The sequence below is a fragment of the Plutella xylostella genome, chromosome 24 (genome assembly GCF_932276165.1).
Source record: "Plutella xylostella chromosome 24, ilPluXylo3.1, whole genome shotgun sequence".
In the NCBI taxonomy this organism is placed as follows: domain Eukaryota; kingdom Metazoa; phylum Arthropoda; class Insecta; order Lepidoptera; family Plutellidae; genus Plutella; species Plutella xylostella.
The window spans coordinates 801023-819104 of NC_064004.1; the positions used below are offsets into that span (position 1 = coordinate 801023).

At 34.4% G+C, this 18082-nt stretch overlaps 1 protein-coding gene across 1 annotated transcript; it reads left to right on the forward strand.

Moving 5' to 3' along the window:
• The first annotated feature begins 553 nt into the window (after positions 1–553).
• On the forward strand, positions 554–16835 carry LOC105398724 (zinc finger protein 260). The gene is made up of 7 exons (XM_048629704.1): positions 554–872; positions 1367–1535; positions 1769–1870; positions 9081–9227; positions 9701–10514; positions 11087–11183; positions 16488–16835. The coding sequence occupies exons 1-7, from the start codon at positions 717–719 to the stop codon at positions 16644–16646; spliced, it is 1644 nt and encodes a 547-aa protein (XP_048485661.1). The 5' UTR covers positions 554–716; the 3' UTR covers positions 16647–16835.
• The last annotated feature ends 1247 nt before the right edge of the window (positions 16836–18082 follow it).

Genomic DNA, 18082 nt, shown 5'->3' on the forward strand with positions numbered 1-18082 from the left:
TACACGAAGGGTCGCTTTTACCAAAAGCTAAACGTATTTAAATCAAATTTTAAATACATTTTGTACTAACTGACAGACGTATGACAGGCTACTAAATACGTTTAGCGTTTGGTGAAATTCCACCTAACATGGAAAAAACAAATGCCACTTTTGGAACCATTTTGGAACTAACAAATTTGCCTTACATTTTGACAGTGACATTTGACGATACGCAACGTAAACGGAGGTTTCGAATCCTGTGCTCGGGCAACAGTATGCAGTGAGTATACAGTATACAAAAAATGTGTGGTGATGCAAAAATAAACAAAAAAAGTGTGGCACACACTTTAGGCCCGTTTAGTATACAAATTCGTGGGCGAAACGTTCGTTGGACTAAATTATTTTATGGTTGGACTCAAAGTTCTTAAATTCCCAATCATGCAAAGTTGCGTGGTCCATCCATGGTCCATCCACGCGCAAAAAATGATTATTTTCTTGATTTGATTATTTGAATTCGTAAAGTTACAGTACACCCCCTGATTAACTGTCAAAGTTTCACAGATAATAAATAAATTTTTGGCACACAGAAATATTGAAAAACAAAACAAAGCTTTTCATTTCTCGCATCTATTTTAATGTAAAAATAATAATGAGTAGCTTGATAAATTAACTAAAATGGTCAACGTGAAAGACAAAACCCTTTGCCTGTGGTTTTAATATAATAATTTTCCTCCAAAATGAGCACAACGAAGAGCAAACCGCTAGTTATTGATCCTGGCTTGTGTCGATGTTGCGGAGAACTCAAAAAATGCCGATTTCTAAACGAGGAATACGATTATGCCGGCACCAAAGAGGTCTACGCGGATATCATGATGGATTGCTTCGGTCTTTTGGTGAGTTTTGAGAATACTCCTATTTTTTATAGGTCAATCAAACTGGACCTGAACATTGATATTGCCTGACTTTAATATTGCTGTGATGAAATATGCACAGTTAATTATGTGAATGTACGGTTAGCCACGCAGATACCTGACCTCCCAAAGGTAGCATTGTCAGCATAGTAAAGTTACCATGAACCATGCTTCATCATCATCCAACTTAACAATTTTATTTATTCTTTAATTGCACACTTTACAACAGTAATAAGTAATAATGGAAAATCACATGAACTTAATTCAAATTCAAATCATTTATTTCAGACTGAAAGTCCATAAATTAATAAGTATAGTTACAGGCACAATAAATATTCACAATCAAATTAAATTACATAATATACAAATTTCTAAAAATAATCTACAATCTTAATGCTAAAAGCATTTTCTGCCAGTCAACCTGCAGGAGAAATTCCTACAAAGCCCATACAAATACAAGAGCATTATCGTTCCAGCTATCCCACCTGGACGGAAAGCCGCTGGAGCGCCTCGTCTGCGCCACGTGCGTGGTGCGTCTCCGCGAGGCCAGCTGCTTCAAGAGGCAGGTGCTGCGCGCCGAGGAGGCCTTCCTCGCCATGAAGATCATGTACCATGAGGGGGACTCGGAGGTGGTGGTGAAGGAGGGTAATAACATTGTTTTATAGTATGCCAGAATTTAAAAAGACTGCTTCATTGAGATGATATTATACACCTCACCTTCCTCACCTTGAGTATCAGCAATTATGAAGTTTGTTGTTTGTTAACTCATCACATAATGTCTAAAATACCATAATTGCACTAAAACAGGATAACCAAGGTTTATAAATGGTGAAAAAAACGCCTTAGCATCATTTAAAATTATTTTATTGGATCCTCAGATGCTCCTTCCCTGCCTGGTCTGGACGCCGTGAAGCTAGAACCACAGTTCCCCGGCACCCCGCGCTCCCCGCCCGCCCCCGCTGTCGCCGACGATGACTCAGGTACACTCACTTATACTTTAAACAATCTAGGTGTACCTATGATTAACCACACATTAGCAATTACAATGTTTGTAACAAAGAAAGTACCTACCTACTAAATTATTGTTTTTGAAAACTTTACTGGCTTATGTATGTGTGTATTTTGCGATCTATCGAAAGCATTTGATTGTGTGGATCATGCCACTCTACTTATGAAACTTAAATATTATGGGCTAACTGGCAAAGCTCTTACATTATTGGAATCATACTTGACCAACAGAACTCAACTAGTTGACATAAATGGAGTGCGTTCGGCTGGCTGTCCTGTCAGTATGGGTGTTCCCCAAGGCTCGATTTTAGGACCATTCTTGTTTCTTGTATATGTTAACGATTTACCGTTTTTGGTAGATAAATTATGTGAGATAGTACTGTTTGCTGATGATACTTCACTTATATTTAAGTTAAAGCGACAAGAAGTCAATTTTGACAATGCAAACAGTACTCTTTCCATAGTTGCTAATTGGTTCACTGTAAATAATTTAGCTCTTAACTCCAAGAAAACAAAATGTATTAAATTCACTTTGCCTAATGTTAGACAAGTAGAGACATATTTGACATTGAAGAAATGGATAGTAATCATAAAATGGCTAAGACCGATGCCACATTGGCGCATTCTTCAAACCGATCTGAATCCAATATAGAGAATAATAACAAGATTGAAAATGTAGATACTAAAATTACTCAGGAAGAGATGAACAAATGTGAAACACAGCGCTTAAACACAGTGGACAAAATATTGGACTGCAAAACAAATACTACATACAAAAAGCCAATAAAACCAAAAATTCACATTCTAGGAGACCAGAGATGTAAAGGCATAGCCGCGGAAATGATTGAGAGCAGGAAATCAAAGTGGAATGACAACTACACTGTAACCGGGTATTGTAAGCCGCAAGCTTCGACCTTAAATGTATTAACCAGTTGCAAAGATGTTTTAAAAGAATCCGATAGTAAAAATGATATTATTGTTCTCATATTGGGTAGTAACGATACTAAGCCTTACGAATTTGTTTTTGAATTGTGTAATGCTCTAAATATGCTTAAAGAACATAAAGTCCTAATTGTCAAAGTAGCTAAAAATAATCACATTAACTCAAATCTACAAAATTATTACATTAAATTGCTTTGTAATCATTATAACCGAACGAAATTTATTGAGGTTGATTCAAGGAATCGTAAGGAATTATGTGACAAACTTAACACTGAGATTGATAGTGATGATTATAAATATCGTTTCCTCAACTTCAAAAATAAGGCACCGATAGCTATTGATAATAATGAAGACGTTAAAAATAAAATAACTGTCACGACAAGACCTAAAAAGGGAACAATTCCATATTATTTCCAAATACAGACCACCAACCCTGTAACTGGTGCAAGGTTAAGTCAAAATCAAATAAACACAGTTAAACCCAAAAAGGGCACAATCCCATATTTCTTCCAAAAGAATTCCACCACCTCCATGCGGAGTCCAAGCCGTGTAGGTGATGTGTCTACAAATGGGAACAATATGGCTAAGTCAAATTCTTTTCCCCAAACTCCAATAACCGCGCAGGTACCGTAAAATACTCGTCTAAAATTGCTCACATTAACGTACAAAGCCTAAGCCAATCGAAGCAATCTCAACTTGAAATCTGGCTGGATAGTAATGAAGGGAAAAAAGTTGTGGTCCTATGTATCTCAGAGCACCACCGAAGAGAAGCAGATCTTAATTGCATTAGTATCTCAGGTTTTGTTCTGGCATCTAGTTATTGCCGTGTAAAGAGAAAGAGTAAAGGAGGGGTATGCATTTTTGTTAGAGATAATGTATCATTCAAGACTCTACCAAAACTTAAGGAAATGTCAATCCCTTACATATTTGAATTATGCGGAATCGACTTGAATGGTACTTATATATTATGTATTTACAGACCAAATACTAAATATAATGATGGTTTTATCGATAACATGGACAGTTTATTCAGTTTTATAAATAAAAATAAAACTCGTACCGTAATTGCTTGCGGAGACTTTAATGTCGACACCTTGGTAAATAGCAATGAGACTAAACAGTTTATGTGTCTTTTAGAGTCATTTCATTTAGTAAAAAACATACACAAACCTACACGTATAACTAGTCATAGTCGCACTTGTATAGACAATATAATATCGACTAATAAGCTAAATGAAGCGAGAGTTATTGATCTTGCTATCTCAGACCATACTCTTCAATATGCTAACCTGGAAATTCCGTTTACACAAAAAACAGCATATTACAACTACATAAGAGACCTGAATAAAGATAATTTAGAAAATATGAAAACAGATTTGCTAAATGTCTCTTGGGATAAAGTACTCAAAGCATCGGACTGTGATACTGGTTTCAACATTTTTCATGACATTATTACAGAAGCGTTTGATAGGTACTGTCCTGAAATAAAAATAAAATGTAACAGCTCTAGTAAGGACCGGGGCTGGATTACACCGGGAATTAAGAAGTCTTGCTCAACAAAAAGAGAAATGTTCATAAGAGCAAAAGTTTCTGAGAACAAAGAAGTACACAACCGGTACAGAACCTACTGTGCTATTTTAAATCGAGTAATTTTACATGCAAAAAGATCCTATAATGAAAACAAGATAATAAATTCTCATGATATAGTCAAGTCAACGTGGAATTTAATAAATAGGAATATTAATGGTATGAAACCAGTTGAAGTAAATAAATATGTCGGATTGACCGATGGAGTGAGAGCAGTAACCTCCGAAAATGAAGCTCCAGATTTATTCAATGATTTTTTTACATACACGGGAACTGGGGATAAGAGTGCTGCCATCAGCACACCAAATATTTCTACAAAAACAAATGATCAGCCCTCTAACCCAAATACCATGTTTGCCAGACCAGTAACCAGAGATGAATTATTTAAAACAGTAATGGCGTTGAAAAACAAAAAATCATGTGGGTATGACAATATACCAACATTGGTTCTCAAATATATCTTTGATGCCATTGCTGAACCTTTACTGTTTCTGGTAAACTTATCGCTCACCGAAGGTATATTTCCGGCTAGGTTAAAGAAGGCTGATATAAAGCCAATTCATAAGAAAGATGACAAACTCAATGTTAATAATTACCGTCCCGTATCTTTACTTATTACTTTATCAAAGATATTTGAGGGAATTATGGCAAGTACTTCGATGTTTTCTGTCACTTAATCAAATATTAGCCAAAGAACAATTTGGGTTTCAAAAGGGCTCCTCTACCGCTGACGCAATATTTGATATTGTAGATTTTGTAACAGAGGCCCTAGATGGTAAAGAAAATGTCGTGTCTGTACTATTAGATCTATCTAAGGCTTTTGACCATGTTGATCACGAAATTTTGCTTAATATTCTAGAAAGAAATGGAATACGCGGAATCATACTTAGTTGGTTTAGGTCATATTTGGAAATGAGGCCACAAAATGTAATCTTACATATCCTAAATGACAAAAAAACCCTAGAAAAGATTGAATCACGCACTTCCATAATACAAATGGGAGTCCCACAGGGTAGTATATTAGGGCCGATTCTATTTTTACTCTATATAAACCATCTTCCATGCGTCATAAAGCAAAAAATCGTTATGTTCGCAGATGATGTGTCGGTCTTTTTCAAATTTGATAGAAAAGATACACCTGACCTCTCTGCTACCATCTCTGATACTATTAAAATAAGGGGAATTATAAAACGAGCGAACAAAAAAAAACTTTGCGACTGATGATGACATATTGTTTTAATAACTTGAGCGGTATGAATTTGAGTAAGCGAAAAATTAACTAAACTGACGACGAATATTGATTTATAATAAAATCCAGAACGAGCTTACAAAAAGTGGATTGTGATATATCCATTTCGAATATTAAAATTTTATCCGAGCGACTTCATTACTAAGTGAGCGACTGGAATTACTAAGTGAGCGACTGGAAATACAGAGAGGGCAACTTCAATATTAAGATAGATTCGATTTTTCTAAGTGAGGTTATACTATCGAACTACTAAAAAGTTCACTTTGAGCAAAGTTTTGTATGCTGCTTTATTAATGATTATTGGTTACTGATATTCTATTTGAGGGCTTATGTTTTTTATTTTGATACGCTTTTTTAATGAAAACTACAGATTTTTAAATGCGCGCGAATTCGAATGGGGCGCGGGCGACGAATCGTTGCAGTCAGGTGAGTTGTAGTAGGGTTCCTCATACCTATCAATGTTTCTTAGTATTAATAAGAAGTTTTTTTTAGTTGACTGAAGCGTCTTATTTTATTTTTTGTTCAATTGATTGAAATAAATGCATGCATATTACTTTAATTTTACGGAGTACATTGTTTTATTTAATTACCCTTATATTTCAATAATAAAATTTCTCAACTAATAGAATAGTGTTTCTTCAAATAGTTATTTCATATTATTTTTATTTTTGAAATGTGAGCTCATTATACGCAGAGTATCATCTGCTCATTAGTGTATTTTTCAAAGTGGGTTTTGTATTCGAAACACTTCATTTAAGATAAAATGTCGCTCAGTATAAAAAATACATTTGCCAAATATTGAAAAAAATGCAGGACGTAACGTTGACACTCAAACAAATATTAGGTCGCTCAAATATTATGAAGCTGCTCATTTTGTATTTTAAGTAACTCAAATTAATGTTTGTAAGTTGCTGTTCTGTTGATTTCTCGTCACTCGCAGTCAGTCGCTCACTTAGTAATTCTATAACCCAAATTAATTAATTTTGACACTTAGAACTGTAATTTACAGTCACTCGTTTTATTGCTACCCTTAAAATAATTATCAAATGGTTAAAAAACATCAAATTAAATACAAATATTAGCAAAACGTGTATATTACATTTCAGAAATTATAATACACCTGATCTTGATTTGAATATTACTATAGATGGCAAAAAAATTGAGACTGTTAAAAGTGCAAAATTTCTAGGCATACATTTTGATGATCATCTAAACTGGAAGACACATATAGATGTCTTGGAAAATAAGCTCAGCAGCTTTTGTTTTGCGTTACGGTGTCTGTCAAAAATAACCACGAAAAAAGCTACACTCCAAGCATATTTTGCCTTTTTTCAATCAAGGGTTACCTACGGATTGGCGATGTGGGGAGGGTGTACGGATATAAAAAGAATTTTTATTCTGCAAAAGAGATGCGTCCGAATCCTTGAAAATTTAGGGTCAAACAGGATTTCTTGCAGGGAGTCCTTCGTGAAGTTAAGAATGCACACCGTTACAGCTCTTTATATTATAGAGCTGTGTAAAATAGTTAAACGATACCCCTCTAAATTCCCACTACGTCCTGAAGGCATTAGCAGTAGATTAAATGAGAAAAATAAATTTAATTTGGATGTCCCTACATCTAGAACTGTGACATACGACCGAACCACAAAAATGGCGGCGATTAAATTTTTTAATAAACTTCCGGATGATATAAAAAGGTTAAATGGAAACATTTTTTTCAATAAATTAAGTATTTATCTACTAAAAATTTGTCCTTACAACCACAATGAATTTCTGAATTTTAAATGAAATTGTTATTTTTATTAAATTAATGTCAATGATAATAATTATATGAAATTGATTATAGTATACAATTGATTGATTATATTTTATTGTGTTGTTACTCTATGACATCTCATTTTACTGAATTTTAAATGAAATTGTTATTGTTATGTTTATTAAATTGATGTCATTGATAATAATTGTATGAAATTGATTATAATATACGATTGATTGATTATGTTGTGTGTGATGAATTTATAGAAATTGTTATAAATTTTATTGTGTTATTGTGTTGTTATGACATCTCATTTTACTGTATTGTTTTTAAAATTCTAATTCGTATTAAATTATTGATTGTGTATAGTACCTCGATATTATATTTAAAAATTTGTACTACACCCTAAGGGTAAAATAACATTGTACTTTAAATGCATAAACCAATGTTAACATCTTATGCGACATGTTGTTTATGGTATTAAATAAATGAAATGAAATGAAATAACGATAAGCTAGAGTTAGTATATGAAACGGTATTCCTGGGTATTACAATTGACTCAAAGTTGCAATGGGGACCCCATATTGAGAGGATAGCCGGTAGATTGAGTTCTGCAGCTTATGCGGTTAGAACCATTAGACAGTTAACAGATGTAGATACAGCCAGGCTTGTGTATTTTAGTTATTTTCATAGTGTTATGTCTTACGGAATTCTATTGTGGGGACGAGCGGCTGACATTAATCAAATCTTTGTTCTGCAAAATGAGCAATTCGAGCCATATATGTATTAGGGTCTAGAATTTCATTAAGAGATACGTTTAAGGAAATAGGTATACTAAATGCCAATATATCTATGAAAATATTATGTATGTTCGTAAAAACTTAAATTCATTTAGTAAAGTAGGAGCCACTCACGGTATTGAGACCAGAAACAAAAATAAGTTGCTTTTCCCCACACTCAGACTTTCGAAAACAAACACATCATTCATGGGGAACTGTATACGCTTTTATAATAAATTATCAAATGAAGCAATAAACCTTACTGAGCAAAAATTTAAGAATTATGTTAAAGCTACATTATGTAGTAAAGCTTACTATAGTATAAATGATTATTTAAACGACAAAAACGCGTGGTCTTGTCCACCTCAGCTAAGGCTATTGAAAAAATGAAATGGATATAGGTACTTAAGTAAAATTGTAGGTACTAGATATAAGTAAAAATTGTAATAGATTATAAGGCAAAGTTGAAAAGATGCTCGAGGAGTTTCTTTCGCCATTTCTTTCCTTCTCAATGACGGGGCCTTTGTGAAATGGTGGTAGATGACTATCGACAAATAATTGTAAAATTTTACGTCGATTAAACCATTTGAATTTGAATTTGAATTTGTGTGATAACTAATGTAGTACATTAGTTATCAAATTAATAACACTTATTATATTATGTGATGATGATGATGATGTCCTCTTCGTTTATCCGACAACAGCGACTCTTGCTACACTCTGTTATGTGCTCTTATGTGGCTGGCAAGTCCGAACTTCGTCTTGAACACCCTGTCACACTGAGCACAGTAGAGCTGTCCCATCCTGTTGTATGTTTATTTGTAGGACTTGTAGGAGGGCTACTATAATATTATAACTTTTTTTTTCAGACCGCGACTACACAGAAGAAAGTGATAGAAAAGTCGAAGTAACAATAACACCAACCAGCGCCCCGCCGCCGCCGCCGCCGCGGAGACAGAAGCGGAGGCAGCCGGCGCCGGGGGCCTCCGGGAACAAGATCGTGGAGAGGACTAAGAGTGAGTTGCGGGTTTTAATGCTTGGCAGAAAATATAGTTTGTAAGGCAAAGGTTATAGTTTGTAATGGGTGTCTGTGTTACTGATTGTGGCCCTTTGGCTCTAGAATTGATAGTGGAGAGTTTCTCAGTCGTTATACATACAATAATTCAACTTGCTACTGTTTCCCTACTCAGTCACTCACTCTGCTGGCTCAGTAACCCGAAGTGGATTTTTGCCTCCGACATTAAAGTCGGATACTTCCACTTCTCTCAGGTCTTTGGTGACTTCGTCTCCCGTATCTCGGAAGCCCGACCAGGCGACGCCCAAAAAGGTGGTGACCCTTCTAATGATTAGACTTGTACTAGGGAAAAACAGACTGTTTCCCTAGTACAAGTCTAATTATTGTTAACTACAATCTAAGAAGAATATTGCATCTCCTTGATTAATTTATTCTTACATAACTAATTTAACAATACAATGAAATCTTCCACAGAAGAAGCGATGCTCCGTCTGCAACAAAAGAACCGTGAGCGAGACGTCAACTACACAACCGAGACCAACATCGCGAGCCTAGTCGAGTGTTCATATGTGTGTCCGTTCAAATGTCGCCACAACAACCTCATCTGCTTCTACTGCGGGATCCTCTGTACGGAACCCGAAGTGCTACGAACCCACACGATTTCCGAACACAACCCTAAAAAGTTCAAAATCACGCAGCAGAAGAAAATGATCAAAATGGACATAACGAGAATCGATTGCCGATTGTGCGATGAAAAGATTTATTCGCTAGAATCGTTGAAGTTGCACATCACTAAGGTTCACAGAGTAGAATACTACTTCGATTATCCTGACTCTGTGTTGCCGTTCCGACTAACAAAAGGCGAATTATCGTGTGCGCTATGCGAATTAAAATACCCGTACTTCCACGCGCTAAACAAACACATGAACGTGCATTTCAGTAACTACGTGTGTGAAACGTGCGGATTAGGATTTGTGGACAAATGCCGGTTCGACATGCATTTACAGAGGCACGAGGACGGGGACTTTCCTTGTCCCACTTGCGGTAAAAACTTCAGAGCTCAGTACAATAGGGACCTACACATAGATAGAGTCCACAAGAAAAAGGGACGGGTCTACTGTCCTAAATGCGACGTGATGTTAATGTCTTACCCGCAGAAGTTGAAACATTTAATGGAGGTGCATGGGGATGAGCCGATGTCGTTTCCTTGTGGCTTGTGTTCTAAAGTGTGCATGACAAGAAGGATGCTGACGATACATAAAAGGAAGGACCATTTGAAGGATTACAGGTAATTTATGATTACAAGGGAAGGATGCGCCTGCCAGACCTTTTTGCTTAAACAATATGACACCCGCGCGCTGGCTCTAATTCAAACAATACTGACATTTATATGAGAATTTGGAGCCATGGGAAGGGTGCCTTAAGGGGTCCTTACGCTAATATATATCCATCAGTCAATGACGGCCAATTTGTTTTTACCTCTTGTCTTCAAAACACTCGTGAGCAATGAAAAGGCAGACGATAGCACCAAATTACGATTAAACGGAAAAAAACTAGCTTAATCACACAGTTTTATCAAATTCTAAATAAAACATCAAAATTCTTGATATCTTATTCCCTCCATCCAAAGGTTGTCTGGCAGAGATCGCTTTTAGTGATAAGACCGTCTTTTGTACCTTAATTAGAGTTACAACTTGTTAATTTCATTATTCTTTTTTGGTGTCCAAATAGAGTGTATTCTATCTATCTATGTATACTTAAAAAAAATGGTTATTTAATTATCATTATTAAGCTCAAAAACTACAATTCACTTACAACATGACGTTTTGGTTTAAGAAAACTTAAAATTGTTTCCCTCAGATACGAGTGTCAGTACTGCGGCCAGAAGTTCTTCACTCGGTTCGCGCTCACCAACCACATGCCCACGCACACCGGCGAGCGGAACTTCAAGTGCAAAGTGAGTCAATAACACTTATGTTTTTAAGCACCGACAAAAAAAGGGTGTCATAAGTTCAACGTAACGTAACGCCATACGACTGTGGAACTCACTGCCTTTAGAAATCCGTTGTGCAAAATCAGCTTTTGATTTCAAAAGACAAGTAAAGGAATATTATCTGTCCATCATTTAATAGTACCTATCTACGTATAAATCTCTATATAAGTATATGGTATGTATGTATGTATACAGGGTGGCCCAAAGAGTGACGTCCAAAGGAAAATGTTTGATTCCTTAGGTCAAGGGGTAGCCAAATCACCCCCATGTATGTTCAGCAATTTTTAGTAGTTTAGGAGTTATGAATTTTTTTCCTAATTTTCTACGAGAATCCACCTCAGTGGATTAATTACGTTTTAATATTTATTGGATAAATTTTAAAGCATTTTTTCATTTCTGTGTCATCCTCTTAAGTTGTTCTTTTAACCATAAAAGTTTCAGCTTCCTAGCTGTAATGTAAGTTAGTTATTTTTTTATCGAAAGTTCGAATTATATCATCGAGCTAGACTGCTCTGAATTTTCTACTTGAAATTAAAAAATTGAAAAAGATATTCTCATGGTCCCTTATTAATTTTAAAAACTCCGCAAAGTTCCAAAATTACATAAAAATAAAAATAAACTATTGCTTAATAGGGTATTATTTGCAGAAAAAAGCCTTCCAAGGCACCTGGGTGGAAATTACCTAATTAGTAAATTGTTTCAGAAAGTTGAAATATTCCTGTTATGTCATTACTAAGGACTAATTAAGTTAGAAAATGTATCAAATTAAAGGGAAAATTAAATTATTTACTTTTTTTTTAAGTTACATTTTTGAATGTAAATAATTAGAAAAATGTTTTAGTCTGAGTAGTAAGATTTATGAGATAATTTTATTATTAATAATAAGTAAATAAACTCTAATAATTATTTTACACATTTACTCACAATAAATTTTCAAAATGGCGACCTCCCATAGCAATACACAACCTACATCTACGCAAGAAATTTTCTTTAAGTTGCCTATACGCTTCTCTGTTTCATTCAGAAGTAACTTTTTGACAGATGTCTTATTTTTGAGAAAAAGTACTTTTTTTACATGTTTAACCTTTTGACAAATGTCATATTTTTTACATTTGTCACTTTTTTGACTTAAAGAAAATTTCTTGCGTAGATGTAGGTTGTGTATTGCTATGGGAGGTCGCCATTTTGAAAATTTATTGTGATTAAATGTATAAAATAATTATTAGAGTTTATTTACTTATTATTAATAATAAAATTATCTCATAAATCTTACTACTCAGACTAAAACATTTTTCTAAGAATTTACATTCAAAAATGTAACTTAAATTTAAAAAAAAGTAAATAATTTAATTTTCCCTTTAATTTGATACATTTTCTAACTTAATTAGTCCTTAGTAATGACATAACAGGAATATTTCAACTTTCTGAAACAATTTACTAATTAGGTAATTTCCACCCAGGTACCTTTGAAGGCTTTTTTCTGCAAATAATACCCTATTAAGCAATAGTTTATTTTTATTTTTATGTAATTTTGGAACCTTGCGGAGTTTTTAAAATTAATAAGGCACCATAAGAATATCTTTTTCCATTTTTAATTTCAAGTAGAAAATTCAGAGCAGTCTAGCTCGATGATATAATTCGAACTTTCGATAAAAAAATAACTAACTTACATTACAGCTAGGAAGCTGAAACTTTTATGGTTAAAAGAACAACTTAAGAGGATGACACAAAAATAAAAAATGCTTTAAAAAAGTTATCCAAAAAATAATAAAACATAATTAATCCACTGAGGTCGATTTTCGTAGAAAAATTTGAAAAAAAATCATAACTCCTAAACTACTAAAAATTGCTGAACATACATGGGGGTGATTTGGCTACCCCTTGACCTAAGGAATCAAACATTTTCCTTTGGACGTCACTCTTTGGGCCACCCTGTATAAGTATCTATTATGGGCCCTACTACAGCTGATGACATTGTTAAAATTATTAAAAATCTTAAAAATAAGTCTAGTACTGGTTTTGATGACATTTGTACTAAGGTTGTTCAATTCGTTTCTGAAATAATATCACCGATTCTAAGCTACATCATGAACCTATGCATAGAGCAAGGTTCATTCCCTAATCGTTTGAAAACATCAATTATTAAGCCAATGTTCAAGAATACTGATAAAGAGAATATGGCCTACTATAGGCCAATAGCGCTTATTCCAATATTTTCAAAAATATTTGAAAAAGTAATCTATAATTGCCTCTACTGTTATTTTGAAAAATATAATATATTCGCAGCGGAACAAAAGGGATTTCGAAAGAACAAAAATATAAATCTAGCTTTGTTTGATTTTTTGTCTGACGTAGTAACTTCATTGGACAAAAAAATATTAACAGTAGCTCTATATATGGATATGACGAAGGCCTTTGATCATGTTAAACATTCAGTCTTAATACAGAAATTGCAAGACTACGGAGTTAGAGGCAATGTGTTAAACCTCATCAAATCATACCTTAGTGACAGGAAACAACGAACTGCAGTAACAAGGCTCAGTGCAGAAAATAGAATTATAAAAAAATATGTTTCTATGGATAGGTCTGTTCAATACGGTGTACCACAGGGGAGTGTTTTAGGCCCTCTACTATTTTTAATTTACATAAATGACCTACCTAGAAAAACAAAAAACACTATGGTATTATTTGCCGACGACAGTACAATACTATTTAAAAACAATAATATAAATGCTTTAGAATCTGACATTACAAATACACTATCAGATGTGATTGAATGGCTCACCTCAAATAATCTACTAATAAATATTGACAAATCAAATATAATGACATTTAAAAATAATTACAACCCTAAACCAGAATTAGATAATCTTGACATAAAATACAATAATAAAAATATAAATTTAGTTGAATCCACAAAATTTCTAGGTTTGTACATAGACTCACATTTGACATGGAAGAACCACGTAGAAAGGGTTTGCTCTAAAGTTAAATCATTCGCCTACGCTTTACATATGCTTGCAAAAGTGGTCAATCAAAAAGCAGTATTAGCTGCATATTATGCGTATGTGGTCTCTACTCTGAGATATGGTCTTATCTTCTGGGGTAATTCTACAGATAAACATATCGCCTTTAAGGCACAAAAAAGATGCATTAGATCAATCTGTAAATTAAAACCAACAGACACATGCAAAACGCACTTCATACAACTGAAAGTATTAACGTTGCCTTCATTATATATTTTAGAAATAGCACTCTTTGTGAAAGGAAATAGCGATCGTTTTGGAAAATTCAAAAGTAAAAGGTGTGGAAATAAAATCAGCGCTGCCAGCTGCTCAACAGCTCTTTTTAAAAAGAGTGTTTTTGGTATGGCCCCTATAATCTACAATCATTTGCCGAGTTGTATAAGAGAAATCAATGTACTCAATTTGTTCAAAAAATGCTTAGCAAAATTTCTTATTAGAAAAGCCTATTACAGCCTAGAAGAATTTCTTCAAGACCATGAGTAATAGTCACGTTCCTTGTAGCTGTGTCAAAAGTTTATATGTATAAATAATTAATTAGGTATATCTTTGACATGCATGCATTCATTGAATTTATCACTGTTTCTTAATTTTAATTTAATTTTTTATTTATGTTTTAATTTTAATCTAATTTATTTTTAATTTTAAAACTTTGCAAACCCTCTTGGGTGGAGTATAGTTAAGCGACTTTCCTTTACTTATCATACACCAAACCAATGTACCTATATTCAGCAAAATAAATGATTTGAATTTTGATTTGAATTTGAATTTGTATGTATCTAAGTATTTATTATTAAAACATAAATAAAAAAATAAATAAATAAATTCACCTCTCATTCACCCAAAGGTTGCCTGGAAGAGATCGCTTTTAGCGATAATGCCGCCTATTGTGCTTACTCCTTTTGTTATTTAATGTATGTTGTGTGTTTTGTTCAATAAAGTTATATTGTATTGTATTGTAACGGTTCCACTCGAGAGAGCCACGCACAGAAACATCGCCCCCTCTATAAGTTTAACGTGTGTTTATATTTGAGTGGATGAATATCAAACTGCCATATGTCACGTCCACGCAAAATTTGGGAAATGGAGGTTTTTGTTTTCTCTATTATTTAATGGTCATAGAACTTGCCCCGTGATTTAATCAGTTGACTTGTGACCTTAAGAGTGTATTTTAATAAACAAATCCATTATAACACTCATAGAAAGGCGTAAAAGTTAATAAACAGTTTGGACTTATAGCAGTTTGATATGCCCATACAAGACTTATGCTGTTTTGATATGAGTCATAAGGACTTATAGTTGTTTGAAAAATACTAATATCATGGGCCGGACTCAGTAAGACTAATATAGTCTATATTCTATATAATACAATGAAGTTAATCAACCAAAATTTTTCGGTAGAAAAGTACCTACCTACCGTATTATATTCTACCCGATACGGCCCTGTGTTTACTACGAAAATGCTTTGTGATTGACACGTGGGTTGGAAAAAAAGAGGTTTTAAACTTACTTCGCCATAGTTTTCTGTCGTTTTTTTGCTACACTCTTCAATCTGTTCCTTTTCCGAGCTTTATCAGGGTCCACAATCACAATTTCCTCAACATTTTCATTCATATTCGTTATAAAACACTGAGAGCACACACCACAGCCTCGAAATTCTCACCAAGACTGACGCCATGTTGAAAAAATTACGCTCTGTGATTGGCCGGAATGGACTTGTGAAAATTTGTAATGCGAAACGGTTAGACTTAAAAGGATTTGAAAAAAACTTACTTTTTTAACGGCTTTTTTCTCATGGATGCCTTGCACTTATTGGAACTTGAAGGGCATAGGCAAACTGACATTTTAACGGAGAACACGACCAAATCAAAAAGTAAATTTTTCGGGTAGGTGGACATATGGCAGTTTGATATTCATCCACTCATTTGTGTCTGTGTATCTGTCTATGGTAATGTAGCTTCCAAAAGGCTGACCCGATTTCCTTTTTTTTTGGGTAATGTTATTCCGAGTGTTCTCAGCTATATTAATTTATCAAAATCAGCTGTAAAGTTATGCGACTTTTTTTACGTTGGTTAGGTAGGTTACATGTTGACTTATTTAATGCTCTGATAGGGTAATAAGTAATAATATTGAGCTTCATAATCTCACCCAGTAGATTAATCTTTAAGATGATGTAAAAGTAATATACTACATTCATATACTGCTTACAAAAATAAACAAAATAAAATACATTCATTTTGTTCAGGTCTGCGAAAAAACCTACCCGCGTCTCAAGACGCTCAAAGACCACATGCGCATCCACACCAACGACCGCCGCTACCGCTGCCACATCTGCGGGCAGGCCTTCATACAGAACTGCAGTCTCAAGGCGCATTTAAAGAGCCAACACCCGGAGTACGGGTAAATGTGATGAGGGACGAGTGTAAAAAGTGTCAAAATGGATTTTGCGTGAATTATTTGTGAAACTGTTTTAATATGTTTAGTTTTTGTAGTTTACACTGTGCCACATCTGCGGGCAGGCGTTTATACAGAACTGCAGTCTGAAGGCGCATCTGAAGAGCCAACACCCGGAGTACGGGTAAATGTGTTTAGTGACGAGTGTGAATAGAGTAGAAATGGATTTCGAGTGAATTGTAAAGCATTTATTTGAGAAACTGTTTTAATATGTTTAGTTTTTGTAGTTTACACAATGTGACATCTGCGGACAGGCCTTCATACAAAACTGCAGTCTGAAAGCGCATCTGAAGAGCCAACACCCGGAGTATGGGTAAATGTGTGTTGGGACGAGTGTAAAAAGTGTTGAAATGGATTTTGCGTGAATTGTAAATGATTTATTTGAAAAACTGTTTAGATATGTTTAGTTTTTGTGGTTCACGCTATGTCACATCTGCGGGCAGGCCTTCATACAGAACTGCAGTCTCAAGGCGCATCTCAAGAGCCAACACCCAGAGTACGGGTAAATGTGTTTTGAGACGAGTGTAAATAGTGTAGAAATGGATTTTGAGTAAATTGTTTGTGAAACTGTTTTAATATGTTTAGTTTTTGTGGTTTACACTGTGCCACATCTGCGGGCAGGCGTTTATATAGAACTGCAGTCTGAAGGCGCATCTGAAGAGCCAACACCCGGAGTATGGGTAAATGTGATGAGGGACGAGTGTAAATAGTGTCAAAATGGATTCTCTGTGGATAAAGTATTTATGTGAGAAACTGTTTTAATATGTTTAGTTTTTTGTGGTTTACACTCTTCCACATCTGTGGGCAAGCGTTTATACAGAACTGCAGTCTCAAGGCGCATCTGAAAAGCCAACATCCCGAGTACGGGTAAATGTGTTTTGGGACGAGTGTAAAAAGTGTCAAAATAGATTTTGAGTGAATTGTAAAGTATTTATTTGTGACTCAAGTTTAATGCAGTTTTATCGGGTATATTAAATTTTATGGATTAGATTGAATGTTTTTGACAGCGATAAATAGAAATTACATTATATTTAAATGAATTTCGTTTTTTTGTGGTAAGACTGAGTTGCTAGCACTCAAGTGACTAAACAGGAAAATGTCTAGCCTAAATTTAGTATTAGCCTTTGATTACTGATGTACTCACTATACTTATAAATTATGATCTCAATTACTTTGTTTAGGTACCATGTGCAACTAAAAATAATATGTCTGAAAAAAAAAACAATTTAGCTGCTCTACTTCCCACATATACCATTATTCATCAGCAAAATATTACTTTTGTCAGTGTCAATGCGGTAATAAGATTAACCTGTAACATTGGGGCCACTTGCACCAACATATTAAATCTAGAATTAGTGTCAAATTTTATATGGACTGACGTTTCTT